The sequence below is a fragment of the Acomys russatus genome, chromosome 21 (assembly GCF_903995435.1).
Source record: "Acomys russatus chromosome 21, mAcoRus1.1, whole genome shotgun sequence".
NCBI lineage: Eukaryota > Metazoa > Chordata > Mammalia > Rodentia > Muridae > Acomys > Acomys russatus.
In genome coordinates, this window is record NC_067157.1 from 10,675,634 (window position 1) to 10,698,573 (window position 22,940).

The window sequence follows — 22,940 nt, forward strand, 5'->3', positions numbered from 1 at the left end:
TTTCCCAACTTCCAAGCAATGGGAAGGTTGTGAGAAGCTGTTGTAGACCTTAAGCTGTGCTTTCATCCGCAATACCTGGGGTCATTCGCTGTCGTTTGATGTCAACTACAGCTTTGACACAGAAGCTAGGGTCCTAAGAGTGTGGACACATTCCATCACCAATCTGGTGGCCTCCAGAGCAGAGCCCCAGTGCACTGAGATGCCCCCACTCCCATGGCCATAGTTGTGGACCACAGGCAAGCTCTGTTCCCCCTGGACTAGGGTCTCCTTCTGCAGACACACACTTGGCCTGCTGGGCCTCAGGCCCACTTTCTCCGTTATATTGCAGGCTCTCTGGAGGGAAGGCTCGAGAGCGCAGCATCTAGAAAAAATCTCCTTGCTAAGTTCTGCATCTGGGAATAGATTCCAGTCTCCTTTTTGTCTGGTTCCTCCCAGGGTCACGTAGGACGTACCAGGGTAAATGTACGTCAGCCCACCCCCATCTCGGATGAAGTGCTTCAGCCAGGGGGCCTGAGCCTGGAGCACTTGGCCTCTTACAGGGGAAACCGTGCAGTCGCCCACAAGCTGTTGGCTTCCCAGGCCCGAGCAATTGACCACAATGTCAAAGGAGGGTTGCAGCTCCCACAGATCTTCTACTCTCCTGCTGAGCAGCAGAGCTCCACTTCTCTTTACCCTAGAAAAGAGAGCCTGGGGTGAGCCTTGGTAACCACCTCTCACCCACTTCCCAGAAATGAAGGACCGACTGGATGACAGGAACAACAGACCCTCGGGAGCCTCTAGGGCGCAGGGCATCAAAGTCTAGCTCCATCCTTGGCCAATGGAGACTCCTATGGCTAATCCTAAAAGAAAACTTACTCTGGAAATCCAAGACAAAGAAAACATATGTCTTGCTCTTAAGCATTTCACAGAGTTCCTCTAGCTAGATGCAAAATCAAGGCCAAACTAATCTGTGCTTTAAACATCCAAGCAGCGCTTGTTCAGATGCTGCCCACTCCGCATTGTGTCACGTGTCGTTAATTCTTGCATGTGCCTTGGTATTAGTCAGCTCTCTCTAGTAGATGATTGCTTATGCTCTCTGTCTCTGTCTCTGTTTCTCTGTATCTCTCATGTGTGTGTGTGTGTGAGTGTGTGTGTGTGTGTGCGTGTGTGCATCTGTCTGTCTGTCTGTCTGTCTATGTGTCTGTCTGTCTGTCACACACAGACCAATATACCCAGCTGATGGAATAAATGACAGTTTAATAATGAGAAGGGCTGGCTTGGCCGAGCCTTGTAATCATCATTGACTTGCAGGATTATATACACATCATAGAATCTCACCACTTGGCTATTTTTAGGTGCTCACTTCAGTGGCCCTGAGATCACTTACTTTGTTATACAACCGTTGAGACCACCCACCCTAGCAACGCTTTTCATCGTGAATGTGGAAATGCTGTAGCCTCTAAAAATAATAATACCAGTAATCTCGTCCTCATAATCTTAATCCCTTGTAATCCTATAATCTTACTCCTAGGTTCCTTAGAGGACACAGGGGGTTTAACATAAGAAATTCTTGGCAATTCCATTCAGCAGATGCAGGTTGGTGATCTAGAAGCAACACATTGCTAAGAGGGACAAAAATGTTGTAAGACACACTGCCCCTTGCCAAGGGTCAGAGAAAGTACTGAGAGACAGTGTAGATAGCTGAAAGAGTGATTAACATATTAACATAGAGATATGTGCATGCGTACACATGCCTGTGCACATGTGCAAACACACACACACACACACACACACACACACACACACACATGAACACACAATTGCTTCCACCTCTGGAGGCCTCTAACAAATAGTGTGGTACCAGATCTGTCTCCCTGTCTGCTGTCACTCAAGCACATCCAGAGAGAATGCGGGGAAGACAAGACTGACAGCAGAAACAGACCTCCCTGCCTCCGAGAGAGCACACGAGAGAGCACACATGCGTGTGCTGCTTCTCAGCACACCTCCCCTTTCACACCAGAGCAACAGAGCCCTCACAAGGAGGGAAGTACAAGAAAAGTCAGAAACTTCTGGACGTAGCGTAAAGACATGGCTGGACGGTATAAGAATGGCACGGTTTCACCCCTGATTCAACTCAACAAGAGAAGACTGCCATTTTACCCCCACTTCCTAGCTGGAAAGTTTAACTGAAACTTGCATTAAGATCTGCAAGGAACTGGCCTTTTGACTCTGGTCCCGTGTCTAGAAATTACCACATACAAAGGGGAGTACAAGACAACATTTCTGCTCCCCAGCATCACAGACCCGACAGCTGTCCTCTCCGAAGCCTAGCAGAGGGTGACTGGCAGTCAGCCCCTCAGCCCCTCGATCACCACACTTCTCCCACTGTGGGGACTTCTTCCGTGTCACCACTGAGCAATTCGAAGGGCAGCTGGAAACCTCTTGATTTGATTCATGTATTATAAGCTAAATATTTACAGAAGGCCCAGCTGTGCTAAGCCCTTGACAATTTGAACCTGGAGTGTACTTTCTGTTTAGTCCAAGCCCTGATTTTCACCCTACGTACCCTTGCTCGTGATTCAGAAAACCAATGGAAGGCGATGGTATTTATCTGGGACAAGGAAACCAAAGACTTTGGTGAACATCTACGCACAACCAACCAATGAAAACCTTGAGTGTGATAGAGTGATTAAGAGGAGTAAGTCCAGGACTTCATTTTGTAGATGTACATCTCCACTCTCTCCGTCTCCATGGGACAGTGTGGAAGCGGAGCTTAAGTCCACTGGATGGACATTAATGGACGTGTTTTTAAAGTTGAAAACATTCTCTCAGGCATAACTCTGCCACAGAAAAAAGAGTAGGTTGGTGTTCTGTGGTAACAGTGACCGGCATATCATGCTGTGTTGTTTAAGAAACAAACACAAACACCACAGAACCATGGGGTGGAAAGGAACAAGAGCCAGACTGTGGGGAGGGGTTCTGGGAGCTAAAACTGCCATTCTGGACGTCATATAGCTGTTGGGATCGTGAACCCGCAGCAGCCGTTGTGGCCTGCACAAGGCCTGCACAGACAGTCTGGGGCCTTCAACACTTCATCTCAGGTAGAGTGGGGTTCACGAGGCCACACCCTTCCCTTGGTAGCTGCTGGAGAAGGTATTTTTCGGACTATAAGACGCACCCAGTTTTTAGAGCAGTAAAACAAGAAAAACAGTAAAAACAGCAATTGGACCATAAGGCGCACCCTAATTCCGCCCCCCCCCCACTTTTTTCTTTATCAGTGGTGTAGCCACCAGTAGTTTGCCCATGTTGTAATAAGTAAATAACCCTGACCCATGCTCTGCAAGTAACCCTAATGAAACTCAGTGAGTCACAGAAAAGAAAAATACATGCAAAAGCTGGGCAGGAGCTGTCCGGAAGAATGGTGAGCTCTTGGTCTTTTGTTTTGCTTTGGTTTTGTCAACTTGACACAAGCTAGAGTCGTCTAAAAAGATGGATCTCAACTGAGAAAATGCCCCCCAGAGATTGGTCAGTGGACCAGTGGGAGCATTTTCTTGAATGCTGATTGACATGGGAGGACCCAGCCCACTGTGGGTGGTGCCATCCCTGGCCAGGCGGCCCTATGGTGTTTGAGAAAACAGACTGACTGGTGATCTGAATCATAAAAGTGTCCCCCTTGGGCCCACTGGGAGTGGCACTATTGGAGGTGTGGCCTTGTTGGAGTGGGCGTGGCCTCATTGGAGGAAGTGTGTCAATAGGGGGTGGGCTTTGAGGTCCCAGAAGCTCAAGTGTGGCCAGTAACGCTGTCTCTTCCTGTTGCCCGAGGATCCAGATGTAGAAGTCGCAGCTCCCTCTCCAGCACCACGCCTGCCTGTGTGCCACCATGCTTCCCACCATGATGGTAATGGACTGAACCTCTGAACTGTAAGCCAGCCCCAATCAAATGTTCTCCTTTACAACAGCTGCAGTCGTCACGGTGTCTCTTCACAGCAATAAAACCCTAAGACCCTGAGTAAGCCATGGAGAGCAAGCCGGTAAGCAGCACCCTTCCACAGCCTCTGCATCAGCTCCTGCTTTGAGTTCCTGTCCTGACTTTCCTTGACCATAGGCTACGATCGGAACATATAAGCCAAAGAAACCCTTTCCTGCCCAACTTGCTTTGGTCACGCTGTTTTATCACATCAATAGAAAGCAAACTAAGAAAGAGGGTTTCAGGAGAGGGGGGAGGGCATGAAGAGGGTAACGCAGGCTGAGACCAACTAAAATTCACTATACAAATGCACAAAAATGTCAAAGACTAAAAGCAAGCAAGCACCAAGAGAAGACTTGGACAGCAGGGCCATCTACCCCTCACGGTCCCTGTGACGTTGTTAAGCTAGCCGCCTTCTCCAAGCTCCTACCCGTTCCTTCCTCCATATTGCTGTGAAATCATCCTCATCAGCCCATCGTGAACATAAAAGGAGACAACATCTGGAGCAGGGCTGACGAAGGCATGACACACACCACAGCTGCAGTCGCTTTCCTAGAAAAATAGGAAGGATCAAGGATTTGTCCCACTATAGAACAGAAGCCGCCACGTTCTGTGGCCTGTGGGTGGACCTGCTCGCCATCTGTGTAGCAGGTCTATTTAACTACTACCATTTAGACTCTTTAAAGGTTTTAACTGGTCGTTCTTTTTAAACACTATCTTGGCTTGGTTTTTCTTTTAATAGACTTTGGGTTCCGTGTGGTGGTAGCCTTTGAAGATCATGTCCTGTGCTCAGCCACTCTAATCAGAACTCGGGGTTATTTTTTCTAATTCAGGGAAATAAGTGAACTCACCAGCCCTAGGATTCATGCCAATTTCTTAAATCACTGAACTTGTTTACTTAACTATAGCCTAGGGATAAACGAATGCCCGGCTCAAAGAGAAGTTAGGGCTATGTGAGAATTCAATAAATGCAAATGTTCTTTTACTCCACAGCCTTCACTGGGAGCTATGATAAAAGTCCAACGTGTCACTGGAGAATAGGCTGGGCTTTCGGAAGCCCTGCCCCATCCCCCGCCCCCAGGCTTGCTGTGGGGAGTCACTCTTGGACCTCTTTCCCAGGAGGAAATTTGCTGCGCATGCCCAGAGACGGGTCACCCAGTACTGTTTAAATGTGAGTGCATGGTGCTGCCCGCCCATCATCCTATATCTCAGGCAAATACAGCAAGAGCCTGCCTGCCTGACACCAGGGTCGAGGAGGAAACTGGATCCAGAAGGCCGACATTAAGTTGGATGACCAGGTGCCTAAACGTTGCTTTTACAACCCTGTGACGCTGCTATTACAGAGGTTGGGGAGACCTACTTGGGGTATAAAATACTCCATCGCTTTCCTCCGGAGCTTCTGGCGACCGTGTGCGAGCCCATCCTGTAGAGAGAGCACACCATGGCCCAGGAATCCTCGAGGGAAAGGGGGCTGTACCGACTAAGAGCACTGAGTGGGAAGAGGGGGCTTTGCTGGAGAGACACCGCAGTGCGGACTGGCAGGAGGGAGCAGAGACCTTTGAGTGGGAAAGCAGGGTGGGAGGGAGGGTACAGCCCAGTGGAGAGGCAAGCTGACCCAACAGAGCTGCCCAACCATGCCTTGAGCCCCACTCACTTGGGACCAACCTACCGAAACATATTCTAATTGTTTTACGGGAACTCAATGACTACAAAATGAGGAACAATAAATCTTCTTCATCATTTAAAATTGAAGTGGTGTCTAAGCTGACAAACAATCCTTTGAAACAGACCATACCTTATTCTGAGAGTGTTATCCGACTATAAGCCTCGGCATTGCAAAGCTTTAAGTGAAAATTCTTAGAACAGATTAAGTCTACGCTGGACAGAGGTAAGTCTCGGGGTTATGTCTCTGCTGACTATGCGCCCCAAAAGCTTGGCCAAGAGGAAAGAGGCTGGTACTGTGCCCATGCCCAGCTGGCATCTCAGGCATCCGAACATTCAGAGGGCGAGAGCACCAATTCCGATAGAGTATGGGGGGCCAGGGGCATTTGTTTCCCCTTGCTTCAGCTATCAGACTATTGAAAGATGGACCCCAAGAAATTGAAATTTCCCTCAGGAATCTCGTGTCAGGAGAAGGCTGAGACTCCTAAAAAGATTTTATAAAATCCTGGCAATTTGTTAGACCACCATGCAGAAAAGACTGGAGCTGGACAGGGCAACAGCCAGACCACACCCTGACCAGAGCCATTTAACTACACATCCCTCTGGCCCTCTTTTTAAAACTCAAACCTAATATTTATATTTATACATATGTTTATATATAATACATATTATTTGTTTGTTTGTTGAGTTTCTCCGTGTAACCTTGGCTGTCCTAGAATTCACTCTGTAGACCAAGCTGGCCTTGAACTCACAGAGTTACAATTGCCTCCGCCTCCCAAGAACATCACCACTCTTGGCTTAACCCCAGACCTAATTTTAGCATCCTGCAGGTGGATCTTGCTCTGGAGGGTGGACCAGTCCTCTTTGGCTTTCTTCACAATGTGGCTAGACTGAATAACACCCCTTTTTGCTTTTCACCATTATCTGTGCATTTAATTGGCTTATGGAGGATGGGGCCAAACCTGGTTTATTAGGGTAGCCAGGAGTTCTGACCATAACTGTCTGAAGGAGGATTTCTCTGTTGATATGACGTCAGCTCTCCTCTTACTGGAGAATGAAGAGAAGTGACTCTGGTAGGGGTTTCTAAAGTCAATCAGAATGAGTTTTTAGTCACCGTTGTGAAAACAGGCTGGAGTGGAGAGGTGAGAAACAGTGCAAGGCTCGGAAGCCACAGTGAAGACAAAGAGTCTGAAAACGTAGAGCAGTAAGGATGGCCAAGCCTGGCATCAAGGGTGGGAACTTATTAGAGGGGTGTTTTGAGATTATTGCGTATGCATTGTTAGTCATCTTCCAAGTTGACTGCCTGCCTACTCTCAACCCGAAGACTGGCACCTTATCGTCAGAGACCAAAGAATCAACTACATTCAGTCAATATGTTCAAAAACAAGAAGCCTAGTTTAAACTTCCAGTTGGCAAGTCGTATGCGTACAGATTTACAGGGAAACCTAGTTTCTTCATAGCAACACTTCCTGCCTCTCACATAAGTTCCCCTCGTTAGGGCTTTAAAATGTATTTTGGGTTTACAAAGCCGCCAAATGCATAGAGTCTAATTGTACCCTGACAATTTCTTCTCTGCTGACTGTTGCTATCACTAGCTCCCTCCACAAGGAACTGCACGCTATTGCACACCTCTCAGAGTGTCCATCCCAGCCTGGCTGACTCCATGGATACATACAAAACACTCCAAGAACACCAGTCATCGGGTGTAAAGCAGCTTCAGGTCCCTTGGGGGGGGGTATATGGACAGGACAGGCTTCTTTAGGCAGATGGTCCTGAAAGGGAGTGGTCATATTCCCTTAGTCCACAGAGGAGGAGGTGAGGAAGAAGATGCAGCCAGGAAGAGGCCCTAACAAAAGCCACCAAGGCTGCTGTACCCCACACATCCTTCATCTGTTCGCTACAGAGCTTAGCATCATCAGGAAAAGCAGGCCGAGAGCATCCTTTTTCCACCTTTGATAGTATCCTCTCCCTTTGTCCTTGCTTACCCAGGGAAAAACTACAACAAGTGAATTCAGGCAAATGTGTCTGGGCCTCTGTAGCCCCACCCCTCGGACCAGGCACTGGAAAACAGAAGGCGGGACTAGGAGACAGCCCCTGAGGGGATGCTTCAGAGGGAAAACTAGGCTCCAGTAGACCCAGGCATACAGCTGGGAGAGTCTGTCCCCTAGGTGATGTGCCTTGCAGATATGAATTTCTATATGAGGTAGGACATCACAGGAGACAGGCAGTGGGAGGAACACAAAGAATATGAGAAAAACTGGAGGGTTCAAGGCCTGACCAGAAAAAAGCAACAGAGAAGGAAGCCGGCAGTGTGAGCGAGGAGGTCGGCGCTGTGTTCTGTGTGGGCCTCCTCGGGGCCATGGGATAATGCCTGGCATCCTGGAAAGAAATCAGCCCATCTAATTTATAGTCTTCCAGGCTTCCTAGATGTCATCAAATGCAGGGTGACTCTGGTCCCCTCAGAATAATTTATGTAGGTAGGCTGCCCGGCAGGAGAGTGACTGTCTTGTGATTTATCTGCTGGGATGGCAAGCAAAAAATATCAGCCGAGTGTGTGGCTTTACTGTCTCAAGAGAGAAAATATCACCTGCATGGGTGATTAAACCTCTGAGAGCTTTTTGTGTGTTGGGTTGTTCTAGACATTATTGGGCAATGTTTGAGAAGGAAATGATCTTTTCTGTTCTTGGAAAAAAATTAATGATCTAAGTTATAATAAAATAATATATTTTCCCTGGGTTATGTCATTTCCTAGCTAGCGCTGAGGCTGAGGCCGCGGCTACACGCGTGCTGAGGGGACCACTCCCGTTTGAATCAGGACACAGAAGGCTGAGCTCACACTGTAGGGGAAAGAGGCGTAGGAGGCAACAGAACAAACCCACGTGTGAGGAACAGCAGGGATTGCGTGGCTGCCCATCTGGGTCTGCCCAGCCCACAGAGTGAGCCCCAGCTGTCCTAGTCCCTCACCACAGTGGCATTGCTCCACCTCCCACCAGCCTAAAGGGCTCCTCTTGGTCTGTGATGGAGCCTGCCCTGTTCCGCAGAGCGTTTCGTAGAAGAAAAGGGAGCAGATAGCCCTCCTCATCCACCATATTGGCTGTCTGGCCAGATGCCAGGCTCATTCATTAAGTATATTAAAAACAAAAAGAAAAGGAAACCAAATTTCAAAATACCTCTGCTCCAAGACGTTTTTAGATACAGAGTATTTATCCAGTTCCCAGATTTGGGGATTGACAGCACTTGTGTTTTCCACCCCCAACCCACCCCCAGCATAATGCAATGGCTGAGCAAACCAGCAAGAAATGTATCGATGCATCTCAAATGAAAACACTCTTGTATAGCCTATCAAGCTAGAAGAGGAAGTGCTGAAAACCAAGCCAAAATGAAAGGTCAAAGGTCAACAAAGGACTAAGTTTTTAAGGAAGCATGGCATACCTCAGATAAGCCCTTAATTTTAATAATCTTATTCATAACCATATTAGCAAATTTATAATATTACCAACAAGAATAATAATGAAGCTGTTTTTACTGGGAATTGGAAAAATCTAAACTATATTTTGATAAACATAAAAGTTTTCTCATCTAAAGAACTAAAGCTGTAGATACATTATCTGGACGTCTCCATTTTCTGAATGGGAAAACTAAGATTTTAGTAATTGGCTTCTCTCTGAGGGAACGGGACAAACCAGGCACCAAGTCACCATGAGTGTGATGCGGACTTAGTCCTTGCCACAGGCACATTCTCCAGAAGCTTCTGCGGGGCCCTGACCATTGGTGTGCCTCAGGACAACGTAGGAGAACCCGGGGAGTCCGCTATGCACTTTCTGATCAGCTGTGCAATGATTCATCACCACGTCAAATGAAGGGGGGGCAGGGACAGGCAAGACAGACATTTCAACCAACCTTTTCTCCAACCACGGGAGGTAGGCAGAAGTCTCACACTTCAGGGTTGTAAAAGCCTGACCAAATACATACTGAGGGAACCGCTTCAGCTCAGCCTCTGTCATCTTTCGAAATCCCAGAACAACATCCGCCCAGAAAGGCACTTCTTCAGTGGGGACACTCCGAAATATTTGCCAACTGGAGAGCCGGAAGGAGAAAATGCTCCGTAAATTTTGTGAAATCGTGTATTTTTTCATTAACTCCATATAAAATACCCTAAATCACTTTTAAAAACTCACTTCCTATAAGCACAAAAAGAAAAATGAAATAAAATTGTCCATTCTCTTGGGATCAGAGAACTGAGAAGCTAGATTCCAGGGGTTCAGGACTGAAGGGGTCAGACATATTTGTAAAGAACTTGCAGGACTGGGAGTCTTTTCCCTGGTGGAGCTCCAAACTAGCCGTACCAGGTCAGATTTTCAATGCCCAGCATGACCAAAAAACAAGCAAACAAACACATAAAATATAGCATGTCTTCTTACATTTTTAACTTAATTGTTTTCTGAAATGTTTTTTGACACAATTTCCTTTATTTACATGTGACTGTTATCTAATGCTTCGCACAACACTCACATGAAAAAGAAAAGGGAAACGCAAAGAATTCAAAGGTTAGCCTTGACTTTGAACATGACCTCTTAATTAGTAGGATTTTGTTTGCTTGTTTTTTGAGACAGGATCTCACTATGTAGCTTTGGCTGGCCCGGAGCTCACTATAGAGGCCAGGCTGGCCTTCAAATCATAGTGATCTTCCCAAGTGCGGGGATTAAAGGTGTGTATCACCATACCTGGATAATTGGAAGGAAACAAGTGTGTGGAGTTTAGGTCAAGTTCTAGGTTATCAAGTAAGAAGTCAAGAAGTCGCCATTGTTAACTCTGGGGAGGGGGCACCGCACAGTGGGGTGAATGGTATTTGTAGTTAACAAGAAAGCCTGTGATGCTGGATAACTGATCAAATAATTAACAAAATAATTGTTTTGGTCTTTTAAAAACTAGATTTAAAAAAATAAAAAAAAAGAAACTTGAAACAGGCTGCCTGTAGCTGCTACACATTTGGACTTTTTAAGTCCTGAGCTTTTTTCTGTCAGCAATTGGCAATCGTCCTTGCTCTAAAGTAGCAAGATGCAATCTGAATGTTAAAAAACTTCTGGGGCTTCCATGCCAGCGTTTGTGTCTCCGAGTGCGCCACCATCGCTCAAGGAGGAGACTAGAGAAGATGGAAGGCAGCTAACTCTTTATCCTTGTCATTATCCTACCCTGCCTGGGTCACGTGACCCTCCTCCACAGCACTGCGGCTTCACTTCCCCCTCCAGCAGTGCCCAGTTCTAAAATGTTAGCTAGCCTGGTGCTAATAAAGGTTTTTCATGACCCCTATTTTGTTTTTGTTTGTTTTGTTGTTGTTGTCTATGTAACTCTGACTGTCCTAAAACTCTCTGTAGACCAGGCTGGCCTCAAACTCGCGGAGATCCGTCTGCCTCTGTCTCTCCAGTGCTAGGGTTAAAGCCACTTTCAGGAGCTGCAGAGATGGCTCAGAGGTTAAGAGCACTGGCTGCTCTTCCAAAGGTCTTGAGTTCAATTCCCAGCAACCACAAGGTGGCTCATAACCACCTATAGTGTGATCTGGTGCCCTCTTCTGGTGGGCAGGTGTACATGCAGGCAGATGTTGTATACATCATAAAATTTTTAAGGCACTTTGAGTGTATCCTACTGTCATCTCTCATTCCCCCCAACTTAGTTTCTACATTACAGATAAAATGCCTTCGTAATGCAAATATGAACCGTTACCTCACTGTGTGAAATACTCCAGTGGCTTCTTAGTACCATGGACTTGAGTCCTTCAATGCACCACAGTCACCTGAGGCTGGTCAGTGTGTACTGTCCTCTCTGCCTGGGCCTGTCTCCTCTGAGCCCACCTTCTCTCTGTCCCTTCACCTGTGTGAACTTACACTCATCTTGAAGGTCTCAAAAGAATCACTTTTTCCTACATGGCTTTTAATGAGTGTCTGGAGCAAGTCTTTTCTCTAGGCACATGCCTCCGTGGCTCTCTGTACTGCAGGCCCTGGTAACTGACATCCCCCATAGGCCACAGGCGCTTGAGGACAGGACTGGGTCTGTCCTCTGTAAAATTCACTCGACACGTATTTATTAAGCGCTTGCAATATGTGAAATTCTTCATTGCCACCTCCCTAAGACCTGGAAGGCCAGGGATAAAGAATCTCTCTTTGAAAGAATGAATTGGAGATCAAGGTTAAACCAAAGATACATGGGACATTTGTAAAGCCTTAATTCTGAAAGGAAAAGAATTGTAGAACATGTCTGTTTCTAAAAGTTAGCTAGAGACAATGTCGATGAATTCTTATTGGGTTTGGAACAAGCTAAGCATGGCCATAGCACAGTGAACACCATGCCCCCATATGGCTCAGTAACTGACTCTGAAGAGAGAGAATAGACCTGGGATTTTGAGTAGAGGCTTTGGAAAAGCAAGGATTCCCCCACCCATCCTGGTGATAATACGACGAGGGAAGGCAGGAGATAAAGAGCATAAACCCTCCTGATACACGTATGCATTCACAAGAGATGTCCGTGGGGCCTGGCATCAGAGGGCGAGGCTGGCTCTTTTTATTTATTTTTTTATTTGTTTGTTTGTTTATTATACACATATTTATGTGTCCCTGCATGAGTTTGTGTGCACTATGTGCAGGCAAGAGCCCACAGAGGCCAGAGGGGACCCCAGAGCTCCTGGAACTGGAATCATTATGTGCGCGTGCTGAGAACTGAATGCAGGTTCTCAGTGAGAACAGAAAATGCACTTAACGACTGAGCCAGCTCTCTAGGTCCAAGACTAGTACTTTCTAAATAGTCTTAATGGCACGAACATAGAATAGGACTTGAAGACAGCCCTCACAGGATAGGATAACACAGATGGTAAATGTCTTTTGTCATTTGGTGACACCCAGATCTAAATTAAAGATGCTAGAACACTTAGTGATCTATGCTGCGGAGCATGTAGGACAAAGTCATTGTTCCAAGTGCTGTTTGTGTTAGAAACGTTAAGCTGAATGTGTCATCAAACCTCACTTAATTATGCATTTTCTCCAAATCAGATGCTAACAATCAAATAGAAAGGTACTCGTCATTTCAGAAACGCTGTTTTCCTAATGACACTCCGAGGGATAATTTAGGACTGGAAATCTAGCTTGATTGTAGAGCACTTGCTTAGCATGTACAAGGCCGTAAGCTCAATTTCCAACACTACCTGTCCTTCACTTTAGTGAAGGGTATTTAAAAACTTCCTTTTGGGGGGCCATCTCATTTTCTATTGATTCTCAAATAAGTCAGACATTCCTCGGCCTGAGGTCCCTGTGCCCACTCCGGTGTCACACCTCTTCTGCCTCCCATCAGCCGTGCCACCCTCCACACCCCCAAACTGGGTGCTTAGTCACTATTCGGGACCTTTGCTTGTTTTTCTACATATTCTCAAATCACTTCACGTTCTGAAGTCTTTTCTTAATCCTCCCTTATGCTAATAGGATCTGCTGGCCTCTGCTGTCTGTCTGTGGTGTTCTGTCTACACTGACTTCAGAGCCTTTTTCTTACCCCGACACCAGGTGGACACCAGCATCCGCGGCTTCTGCAGACTTGGCGATTTCGAACAGGTGCTGGAAGGTCTCTCTGAACCACTGCTTCTGCACGGACACAGGGGTTTCTGTATAGTCACGGAGAAAAGCAAAGGGTAACAGAAAGGAGGCGGTGGTGTCTGTGTTTCTGCCGCAAACAGTCAGAAAGGAGACGCGTTTAATCATAACGCCCAGAATTTTAAATGTGTATATGTCTATCTGACCCACTCTTGTAATGACTTACTGATGGAGGGGGAACAGGATAGGCAGGGCAAAGGACACAGGAGCCAGAAGCATGACTTTGGTACAAAGGCATAGTCTAAGCAGGAATGAGTATATGACTGGGAAATCCAGCCAGGCACATTGTTGGGACAACAGAAAGAACTGGAAACATGGTGGGTGATGAGCAAGGACCCCAGGTCAATAGAGCTATGGTCAGTAGCAAGACTTTTAAGTAAGTCACTGGTTATAAAACCAACAAACATTCCTCTAGTATTGAATAAACATTGTTATCAGTGAAAACTGTGCCCATGTGAGTGTGATGCTCTCTTCCAAATTTGCAGATAGGCTTCTTGTTTAGAGATAAAGAAGAAATAATAGTTGCACTGTAGGGGCTGGAGAGATGGCCCAGTGGTTAAGAGCACTGATTGCTCTTCCAGAGGACATGGGTTCAATTCCCAGCACCCGCATGGCAGCTGACAACTGTCTGTAACTCTGGCTCCATGAGATCCAACACCCTCACACAGACATGAACAAAGGCAAAATACCAATGCACATTTAAAAAGAGAGAGAAGATGGAAAATTACCAAATTCATTCTATGAGGCCATAGTCTCATTGATACCTAAACCTCACAAAGACTCAACAAAGAAAGAGAATTTCAGACCAATTTCTCTTATGAACATAGATGCAAAAATACTAAATAAAATACTTGCAAAACGAATACAGGAGCACATCAAAGATATCATTCATCATGACCAAGTAGGCTTCATTCCAGGCATGCAGGGATGGTTTAATATACGGAAATCCATCAATGTAATCCACCATATAAACAAACTGAAAATAAAAAACCACATGATCATCTCCTTGGATGCAGAGAAAGCATTTGATAAAATTCAACACCCATTCATGTTTAAAGTTTTAGAGAGATCAGGGATACAAGGCACTTTCCTCAACATAATAAAGGCTATATACAGCAAGCCAATAGCCAAAATCAAAGTAAATGGTGAGATACTCAAGGAAATTCCTCTAAAATCAGGAACAAGGCAAGGCTGCCCACTCTCTCCATATCTCTTCAATATAGTACTCGAAGTTCTAGCCAGAGCAATAAGACAACAAAAGGAGATCAAGGGTATCCAAATGGGAAAGGAGGAAGTCAAATTATCCCTCTTTGCAGATGATATGATAGTGTACATAAGTGACCCTCAAAACTCCACCAGAGAACTCCTAAAGCTGATAAACACCTTCAGCAAATTGGCTGGATACAAAATTAACTCAAAAAAGTCTGTAGCCTTCCTATACACAAATGACAAGCTTGCAGAGGAAGAAATTAGGAAAACCACACCCTTCACATTAGCCACAAGCAATATAAAATATCTAGGAGTTACCCTAACTAAGCAAGTGAAGGACTTGTATGAAAAAAATTTCAAAACTCTGAAGAAAGAGATTGAAGATGACCTGAGAAGATGGCGTGATCTTCCTTGCTCATGGATCGGGAGAATTAACATAGTAAAAATGGCCATCCTACCAAAAGCAATCTACAGATTCAATGCAATCCCTATCAAAATAACTACACAATTTTTTAAAGACATTGAAAGTTCAATTCTGAACTTCATATGGAAAAACAAAAAACCCAGAATAGCTAAAACAATCTTGTACAATAAAAGATGCTCCGGAGGAATCTCCATACCTGATCTCAAACTGTACTATAAAGCAATAGTACTTAAAACAGCATGGTACTGGCACAGCAACAGGCTGGTTGATCAGTGGAATCGAATCGAAGACCCAGATATGAATCCACACACATATGGTCACTTGATTTTTGACAAAGAAGCCAAATCCATTCAATGGAAAAAGGATAGCATCTTCAACAAATGGTGCTGGTCTAACTGGAGGTCTATGTGTAAAAAAATGAAACTGGACCCATATTTGTCACCTTGCACAAAACTCAAATCCAAGTGGATTAAAGACCTCAACATAAAACCAGAGACACTAAGCCACTTAGAAGAAAAAGTGGGAAAGAGCCTGGAACATATTGGCACAGGAGACAACTTCCTGAACAGAACACCAACGGCCCAGGCCTTAATGTCAACCATTAATAAATGGGACCTCATGAGGCTGAGAAGCTTCTGTAAGGCAGGAGACACTGTCAAGAGAACAAAGCGACAGCCTACAGACTGGGAAAAAATCTTCACCAACCCTACATCTGACAAAGGTCTAATATCCAAAATATATAAAGAACTCAAGAAATTAAACACCACCAAACCGAATAACCCAATTGAGAAATGGGGCTTGGAACTAAACAGAGAATTCTCAACAGAGGAGTATCAAATGGCTGAGAAACACTTAAAGAAATGCTCAACCTCCTTCGTCATCAGGGAAATGCAAATCAAAACAACTCTGAGATTCCATCTTACACCCATCAGAATGGCTAAGATCAAAAATTCAAGCGACACCACATGCTGGCGAGGATGTGGGGAGAGAGGAACACTCCTTCATTGCTGGTGGGAATGCAAACTAGTACAGCCACTTTGGAAATCTATCTGGTGCTATCTCAGAAAAATGGGAATAGGGCTTCCTCAAGACCCAGCTATTCCACTCCTTGGAATATACCCAGAAGATGCTCCAGCACACAACAAGGAAATTTGCTCAACCATGTTCATAGCAGCCTTATTCATAATAGCCAGAACATGGAAACAGCCTAAGTGTCCCTCAGTAGAAGAGTGGATAAAGAAACTGTGGTACATATACACTATGGAATACTACTCAGCTATTAAAAACAAGGAATTCCCGAAATTTGTGGATAAATGGATTGAGCTAGAAATGATCATAATGAGTGAGTTAACCCAGAAGCAGAAAGAATCAAATGGTATATACTCACTTATATCTGCATACTAGCCCAAGGGGCATGTCCCACGAAAGCCTTCACTTACCAGGAAACTGGGACAGAGGGGAAGGCATCCTATTGGGACTCTAAATGAGAGACGCATGGGAGAACAGCAAAATAAAAGGATCCAGAGGGTCCTAGAAATCTACAAGTAGAACAATATGATAGGCAGATTTGGGCCCAGGGGTCCCGCTCAAACTAAGGCACCAGCCAAGGACAATACAGGAGGTAAACTTTAAACCCCTACCCAGATCTAGCCAATGGTCAGAATATTCTCCACAGTTGAGTGGAGAGTGTGATACGACTTTCTCACGTACTCTGGTGCCTCACATTTGACCATGTCCCCTGGAGGGGGAGACCTGGTGGCACTCAGAGGAAGGACAGCAAGTAGCCAAGAAGAGACTTGATACCCTATGAGAATATATAGGGGGAGGTAATCCCCCTCAGGAACAGTCATAGGGGAGGGGAATAATGGGAAAATGGGGGGGGGAGGAATGGGAGGATACAAGGGATGGGATAACCATTGAGATGTAACAAGAATAAATTAATAAAAAATAAAAATAAAAAAAATAAAATAAAAAGAGAGAGAAATCTTTTTTTTTTTTTTTTTTTTGTATTTCAAGACAGGCTTTCTCCATGTAATAACCCTGACCTGCCTGGCCTGGAACTCTCTTTTTAGACCAGGCTAGCCTCCAACTCACAGAGATCCACTTGCCTCTGCCTCCCAAGTGCTAGGAGGAATCATTTTTTTAAAAAGTTTAAAAAGTAGTTGCGCTGCAGAATATGTCAGCCAACTCAATGGACTGTCCTCCAATGACCTCCGTCAGGGTAAAGAGCTGATTTAATATGCATTCCAGTGTCCCTAGCCTCTAAACCCTAAAAAATAGAATAGTGGCTGAGAGCCACGTGCTACAGAAACCATGCCCAAATAACAGACAATTCCAATTCATCTGAGGATTGGGCAAGCATGATGACCTAATTCGTATTCAAGTGCTGGTCAAACAAAACTGTAGTAGCCAGAATGGCAGGGACAATTCCAAATGCAGATAGAGGGCTGACTCTGTGCAGGGCACTGCTTTGAACTCTGTGAATATTCGCTCATTTAATCCTTAGAAGAGCCTGTGGGACAGCCATGGAGCAGCCAGTATCTATTACTGGTGCTGGCCTGAGTCATGTCTAAGGAAGAAATCCGGGGAACACGACAAAGCCTTCCTCTAGCAACAGCAGAAAGAGAAAGGAGCTGGTCCAAGAGATCAAGGCATTCAGCCACAGAGAAAGTGGAGGCTCCTGTGATTCGGGTGAAATCTCTGATGAAATGCCTCCTTTAAAGATGACCAGGGCACACCAGGCATCAGGATCACTCACTTGCTTAGTGTAAGCAAGGGGACTCTGGGAAATGGTCGCAAGCAAGGCACCTAGTGTGAAAATAGCATCGTGCCAATATGCCCCTCTCTCACCTGGATACCTGTGAGGAATAAGCATCCCAGCTGCTACGTCACTGGTGGTTTCAGGAGTGAACTTGTCTGAGATGACGGTGACAGAACATCGGGGGACCATCTCAGAAATGCACACAGCAGTAGACAGACCTATCACGCCAGCTCCGACGACCGCAATACACACTGTGTCCATGGCCTGAGGAGGGAAACGCAAACGGGACTCCTTGCTTAGGGTAGGCATTATTCTGCCCAGAGGAAGTCTGACCCTACAGTTCTTTCCTCACGCCGGGCATCCTCTCAGAATAGGACTTCTTTTTTTTTTTTTTTTTTTTTTTTTTTTTTTTTTTTTTTTTTTTTTTTAAGATTTATTTATTTAAGTATACAGTGTTTCACCTTCATGTATGCCTGCCTACCAGAAGAGGGCGCCAGATCTCACTGTAGATGGTTGTGAGGCACCATGCGGCTGCTGGGAATTGAACTCAGGACCTTTGGAAGAGCGGGCAGTGCTCTTAACCACTGAGCCATCTCTCTAGCCCCTAGGACTTCTTTCTGATGTCTCCATGGGTGAAGCCCAGCGAGTCTTTAAACTTTCACTCCATAAATAACAGTGTGAACGACAAGGTCCCTACAGGCATTCGTTACCAGAGCAAAATCAGCCTAGACTTGCCTGCCATGATCACCACCAGGAATCACATGGCATTTGGGGGTGGATTTCTAGTCATGGTGCCCTTGCCCGAACCTTTCCCCTAAGGAAAAGTTCATCCCAAGGAGTGCTGATGAGATAAGCAAGGCCTGCAAAGAAGCTCCTAGGGCCCGCTGGAGAGCAGACAGAGAGGACACCACAGGCAGCACTTATGCACATCTGTTTTTGAAACAGCATCTCAGAGAGCTTGAGTGACCAAATTCATCTTCACAGTCTCTGGAAACCAACTCTCCCTTCCCACCTTCCTGGCTTCCATCTCTGTCTCCTCCCACTCCAGAACTCTGGGCCTGAACCCCACCCCACACTGGACAGCATATTTTCAAAATATGGAAATCTGGGCTCCTGGCTGCAGTACGTCATGGATGGTTCTATAACACAAAGGAATGGCCCAAGGCCTGTTAGCCTGCGTGTCCTCATCTGAAGACTACAGCAAATGAATTCTTATTAGCTCCCTTAAGTGGTAAGTCAGAGAGGCCACTGAGGCTGTCTCCCAAATAGGCCCCTTGTGGGATGGTTCAGGGAAAACGTGGGTGCCAGGTGCCTGCGCAGGTCACCCCAAGGCTCCCTTCTTGTGTGGGAAGTAAAGAGAGTGACAAAGACATCAGTGTCCTTCCTCCTGCCTCTGGTGAGAGGCAAGAAGAGTCCATGGCTCCCTGATGCCCTCTCAGCCTCCTTGCCTGCTTTCATTTCTGTGTCCTACTATGGCTGCTCCCTGCTCAGGATCCCTCTGCCTAGCTGAGTTCCAAGGAGAGAGAGAGAGAGAGAGAGAGAGAGAGAGAGAGAGAGAGAGAGAGAGAGAGAGAGAGAGAGAGAGAGAATCATTTAATCATTTGTTCCAGTTAGTCATTGCCACTTTGTGGGGCAAAGTTCTACCACCCAGACTAAAAACCTGCCCTTGGCACAAATCCCTTCTTGCAAAGAGCCATGAGCAGAGAATTGGGTCAGGTGGCATCAGCCATGTCAGACGTCATGAAGTCCGACTATGGGTGGTTCTCTGTCTGCACCCTAGCTCCACATGACTCCCACTCTGTGAGCCTCTGAAATCTTCTGGTGAGGTGAGTATGTGCCGTTTCTGTTACCGAGCTGTGTGTGGTTCTGAGCAGATGAGCTGAGAAGCTAACCGGCCAGAGCTGAGGGAAGACAACAGAAGGATCCCGGCACACGACAGTTCAGAGAGGGAAGGCTGGAGGAGGAAGGTCCCAGACCTGATTCCAGGGATGTCATAGAAGAAAGACAGCCATGCCTTTGCTCGCCACTATTTCCCAGTGCCCAGCAGCCTGTCTCTGCAGCTCTAATAAGTTGACATGAGAGTGAAGGCAGTCTGTGGCTAAGAATAACCAGATGCCAGTGGAATGGACAGTAGGAAGTATCCTGGTGTGACCTGTCGATCTCTGGCCCCAGTCCCACCAAGACACACTCCCAAACTCCCAGAGTGAAGACCGAATGACCCTTGTGCCAAAAGTGGGCATTCGAATACCTGTCTCTGAGAAGGCAGTCTTGCATCCGGAGGCCCTGGTACTGACACTTATTCTCCAGTGACCTGTTAGCCTGGTCTCCTAAGAGACAGGGAAAACAAAACTCCTTCCCATTGGGGAAATTATTAAGGACATTCTCTCAAGCTTACTCTCCATTGGCCCAGGCAACCATGTCTACCTCTGACTGCCCAGGAAAGAGGAGCTCTGTGGCGTTGCATCCCTGCCAAGCCTGCATGGGAAAGTTTTGGCCTCCGTGGCCTGTCTTGGTCTGGCTTCCAAGCACTTTAACTTGCCACCAGCCCGGAGTTTCTCCAGCTGATTTGTTTGTGTGGTAAATGCTGGGTGGCCTGTCGGATTTCCAGAAAGTCCCAGCTAGAAGCAAGCACCTGTTTCCTCGTTGCACTGTTCAGAGTCATCTGCCATCTCCCACTAGGTGCCTGCCTCTTCCAGGCAGCTTCAGAAAGTGGGGTGAGCAGGGGGCCAGGCAGTGAGATGCTGTTGATAGCTAAGATGCTGGAAAACGTATTTAGAAAATAAGTTAGGATGAAGCAAAAATCTTATAGAAGAGAAACCAGTATTTGCTGAGTGTCGATTGTGTGAAAAAAAAAAAACCCCAACAACAACAAAAACAAAACAAAAAACACTGATCACTTTAAACTCACTTATTTCTAGAGGAGCAATTTGCTGTATCACAGTATTTTTTTAAAGATTTATTTTTTATTCAAATTGCTGTGGCTTCTGGGGCTGTGTATAGGAGTGCAGTGCCCACTGATGCCAGAAGAGGGCATCAGATCTCTTCCAGCTGGAGTGACAGGTGGTTGTGAGCTACCTGATAGAGGTGCTGACAACCAAACTCTGGTCCACTGGAAAAGCACCGAGTGTTAACTGCTGAGCCATCTCTCCAGCCCAGGTAATGTTCAACATAATAATACTAACTATATTCACACACTAGTAGGAGATTTAGCTTTAGCTATGCCTCTGCGGCCATGTAACAGCACTTGCCTCTGAGATGAGACAGGTACTAACTGTACCTCCCTTGTTCTATACATGTATGAACTGAGGCTCCAAGACCGTGAGGAAAACCCTGTGGTCTCTTGTGTGATAAAGGCCAGTCTGAGTGGCAGAATCCAGACTCACACTCTCAACCAAAGCATGGATCCTCGCTGTCTTATCTTGAGCAAATCAGCTGCCTTCTGAATGAGTATTCCCGCATGAAAGTGGGGAGAAAGACAAAGCCCTTTGCATGCTGCCGTGAGCCTCTGGTGGTCTCAAGTAGGCAAGATTCTACAGAAGGAAGTCCAGGTGTCTAAGGGGAAAAGAAAGTGCATTTTCCTTCCATGCCCACAGCCCACAGTCCCACAGTCACTGAACAGAGATCACTTCTGTGACAAGTGGGATGGATGTTTTTTCCTCCACACATACCCAGCAACCAACACAGCGGATTCCCCAGCAGATACCTCATCTCAGCGGGATTCTCTTCGTTCAATTTAGTTCTGGCACCTTCTACCACCTGGACGTGGCATCTGATGCCACAGGTTGAGGGCTCAAGACTTGCTCCTTAGCAAGTGCCGATGCCAATCTCAACCCTCAGGGTGTGCTCTGTGCTTCAGGGCCTATTGAAAGCACCACAAATCTGGGGTCCGGCAGTGTCTGCAGTGGGTTTGCTGCAGCATCTCATGGACCTCGGGGATGCTTGGCCTGGTATAAAGGCTGCAGGTGAAGAGCAGGAAGGAAACTGTTAGCCCTCTCATTTCAGACATTTATGTAGAATTACTTCCACAGATGTGACTGGTTACAGCTTCGGTCTTTGAGGATCAGATCTCACTTCCCTGAAGACTGAGGGAGATTACTGAGAGTCTCTATCTTCTAATCGTGCCTTGGTCTTTCCTGTGAAAGACATCAACAAGTCAGTGCGTCTGTATACAAAACACTCTCCTATGCCTCCAGGTGCTAAGCATTTTAGGAGCTATCAGGATTTGAGAATGAAAAACAAATGTAGGTTACACTGTATCCCAGGTGGTGTCTGTATTTTATTGAGCATGGCTCTAGAATCTGGAAATGTTTACAGAACAGTGCCTCTGTTGAGGAACACTGCAAAGGCATTAAGAGAGTTAAGGCTTTCTAAGACAATGGTTTTCTCTTTTCAGTGTCAGGTAAGAGTAAGATAGGTCTCTAACAGCACAAAAGTGAATGCTGTGCAAGCTCAGGAGACAGGAAGGAATGTAGAAAGACCCCAAAGACCACAGAGACTGGATGGACAAAGACAAGGAAGGAGAGAGACCGCAGGCAGGGGATGGTGTGAACCAGGGGCAAAGGCCAGAAACTCACACAGTGAACCCCAGAGAGAATGACCCAACCAAAGAGTGGGGGCTACCTGAGGAAAGAGTGGGGGCTACCTGAGGAAAGAGTGGGGGATAACTGAGGAAAGAGTGGGGGATAACTGAAGAAATAATGAGAATTTCCTGGGGAGGTGTGTGCAGGAGCAGCTTGTGGACTTGCTAGAATTCCAAAGCAATGGGAGCCATGAAAGACAGGCATTGGGCTCCTTTCTTCCCTGCCCTCACCAGGGCTCTACTTTCCTTTAAAAATCAAGAAAAAGGGGCTGGAGAGATGGTTCAGAGGTCAGGGGCACTGACTGCTCCTCCAGAGGTCCTGAGTTCAATTCCCAGCAACCACATGGTGACTCACAACCATCTATAATGAGATCCGATGCCCTCTTCTGGCATGCAGGTGTACATGCAGGCAGAGCGCTGTATGCATAATAATAAATCTTTTAAAAAATCAAGAAAAAGAAGCAATATTTTCTAAGAAATAAAACCCAGGAAGAGAACAGTGCAACACTAAATAATACTAAAAGGCCTTTTAGTTTCTTTATATAGAGCAATAGCAATGTGACTTGAATATGGGGTAATTTGGTAAACTGATGAAAAAAAATAATAATTTAGGTATAACAGAGGGTGAGAGTCAAAAGAGCCCTGAGGAGATGTCTGTGAGATCTCCTATAAGCGTTTTACAGGGGCATGCATGACGTCATGGAGTTAGTATTTGCTCCCTGGAATAC

At 46.1% G+C, this 22,940-nt stretch overlaps 1 protein-coding gene across 1 annotated transcript; it reads right to left on the reverse strand.

The window, feature by feature from the left end:
- Window positions 1–105: 105 nt before the first annotated feature.
- Window positions 106–20,082, reverse strand: Ddo (D-aspartate oxidase). The gene is made up of 5 exons (XM_051164414.1): window positions 19,882–20,082; window positions 17,723–17,897; window positions 13,142–13,250; window positions 9,509–9,685; window positions 106–673 (listed from the first exon to the last, which is right to left on the reverse strand). Exons 2-5 carry the CDS (start codon window positions 17,892–17,894, stop codon window positions 106–108), a joined length of 1,026 nt encoding a protein of 341 aa, XP_051020371.1. The 5' UTR covers window positions 17,895–17,897; window positions 19,882–20,082.
- Between the last annotated feature and the right edge of the window lie 2,858 nt (window positions 20,083–22,940).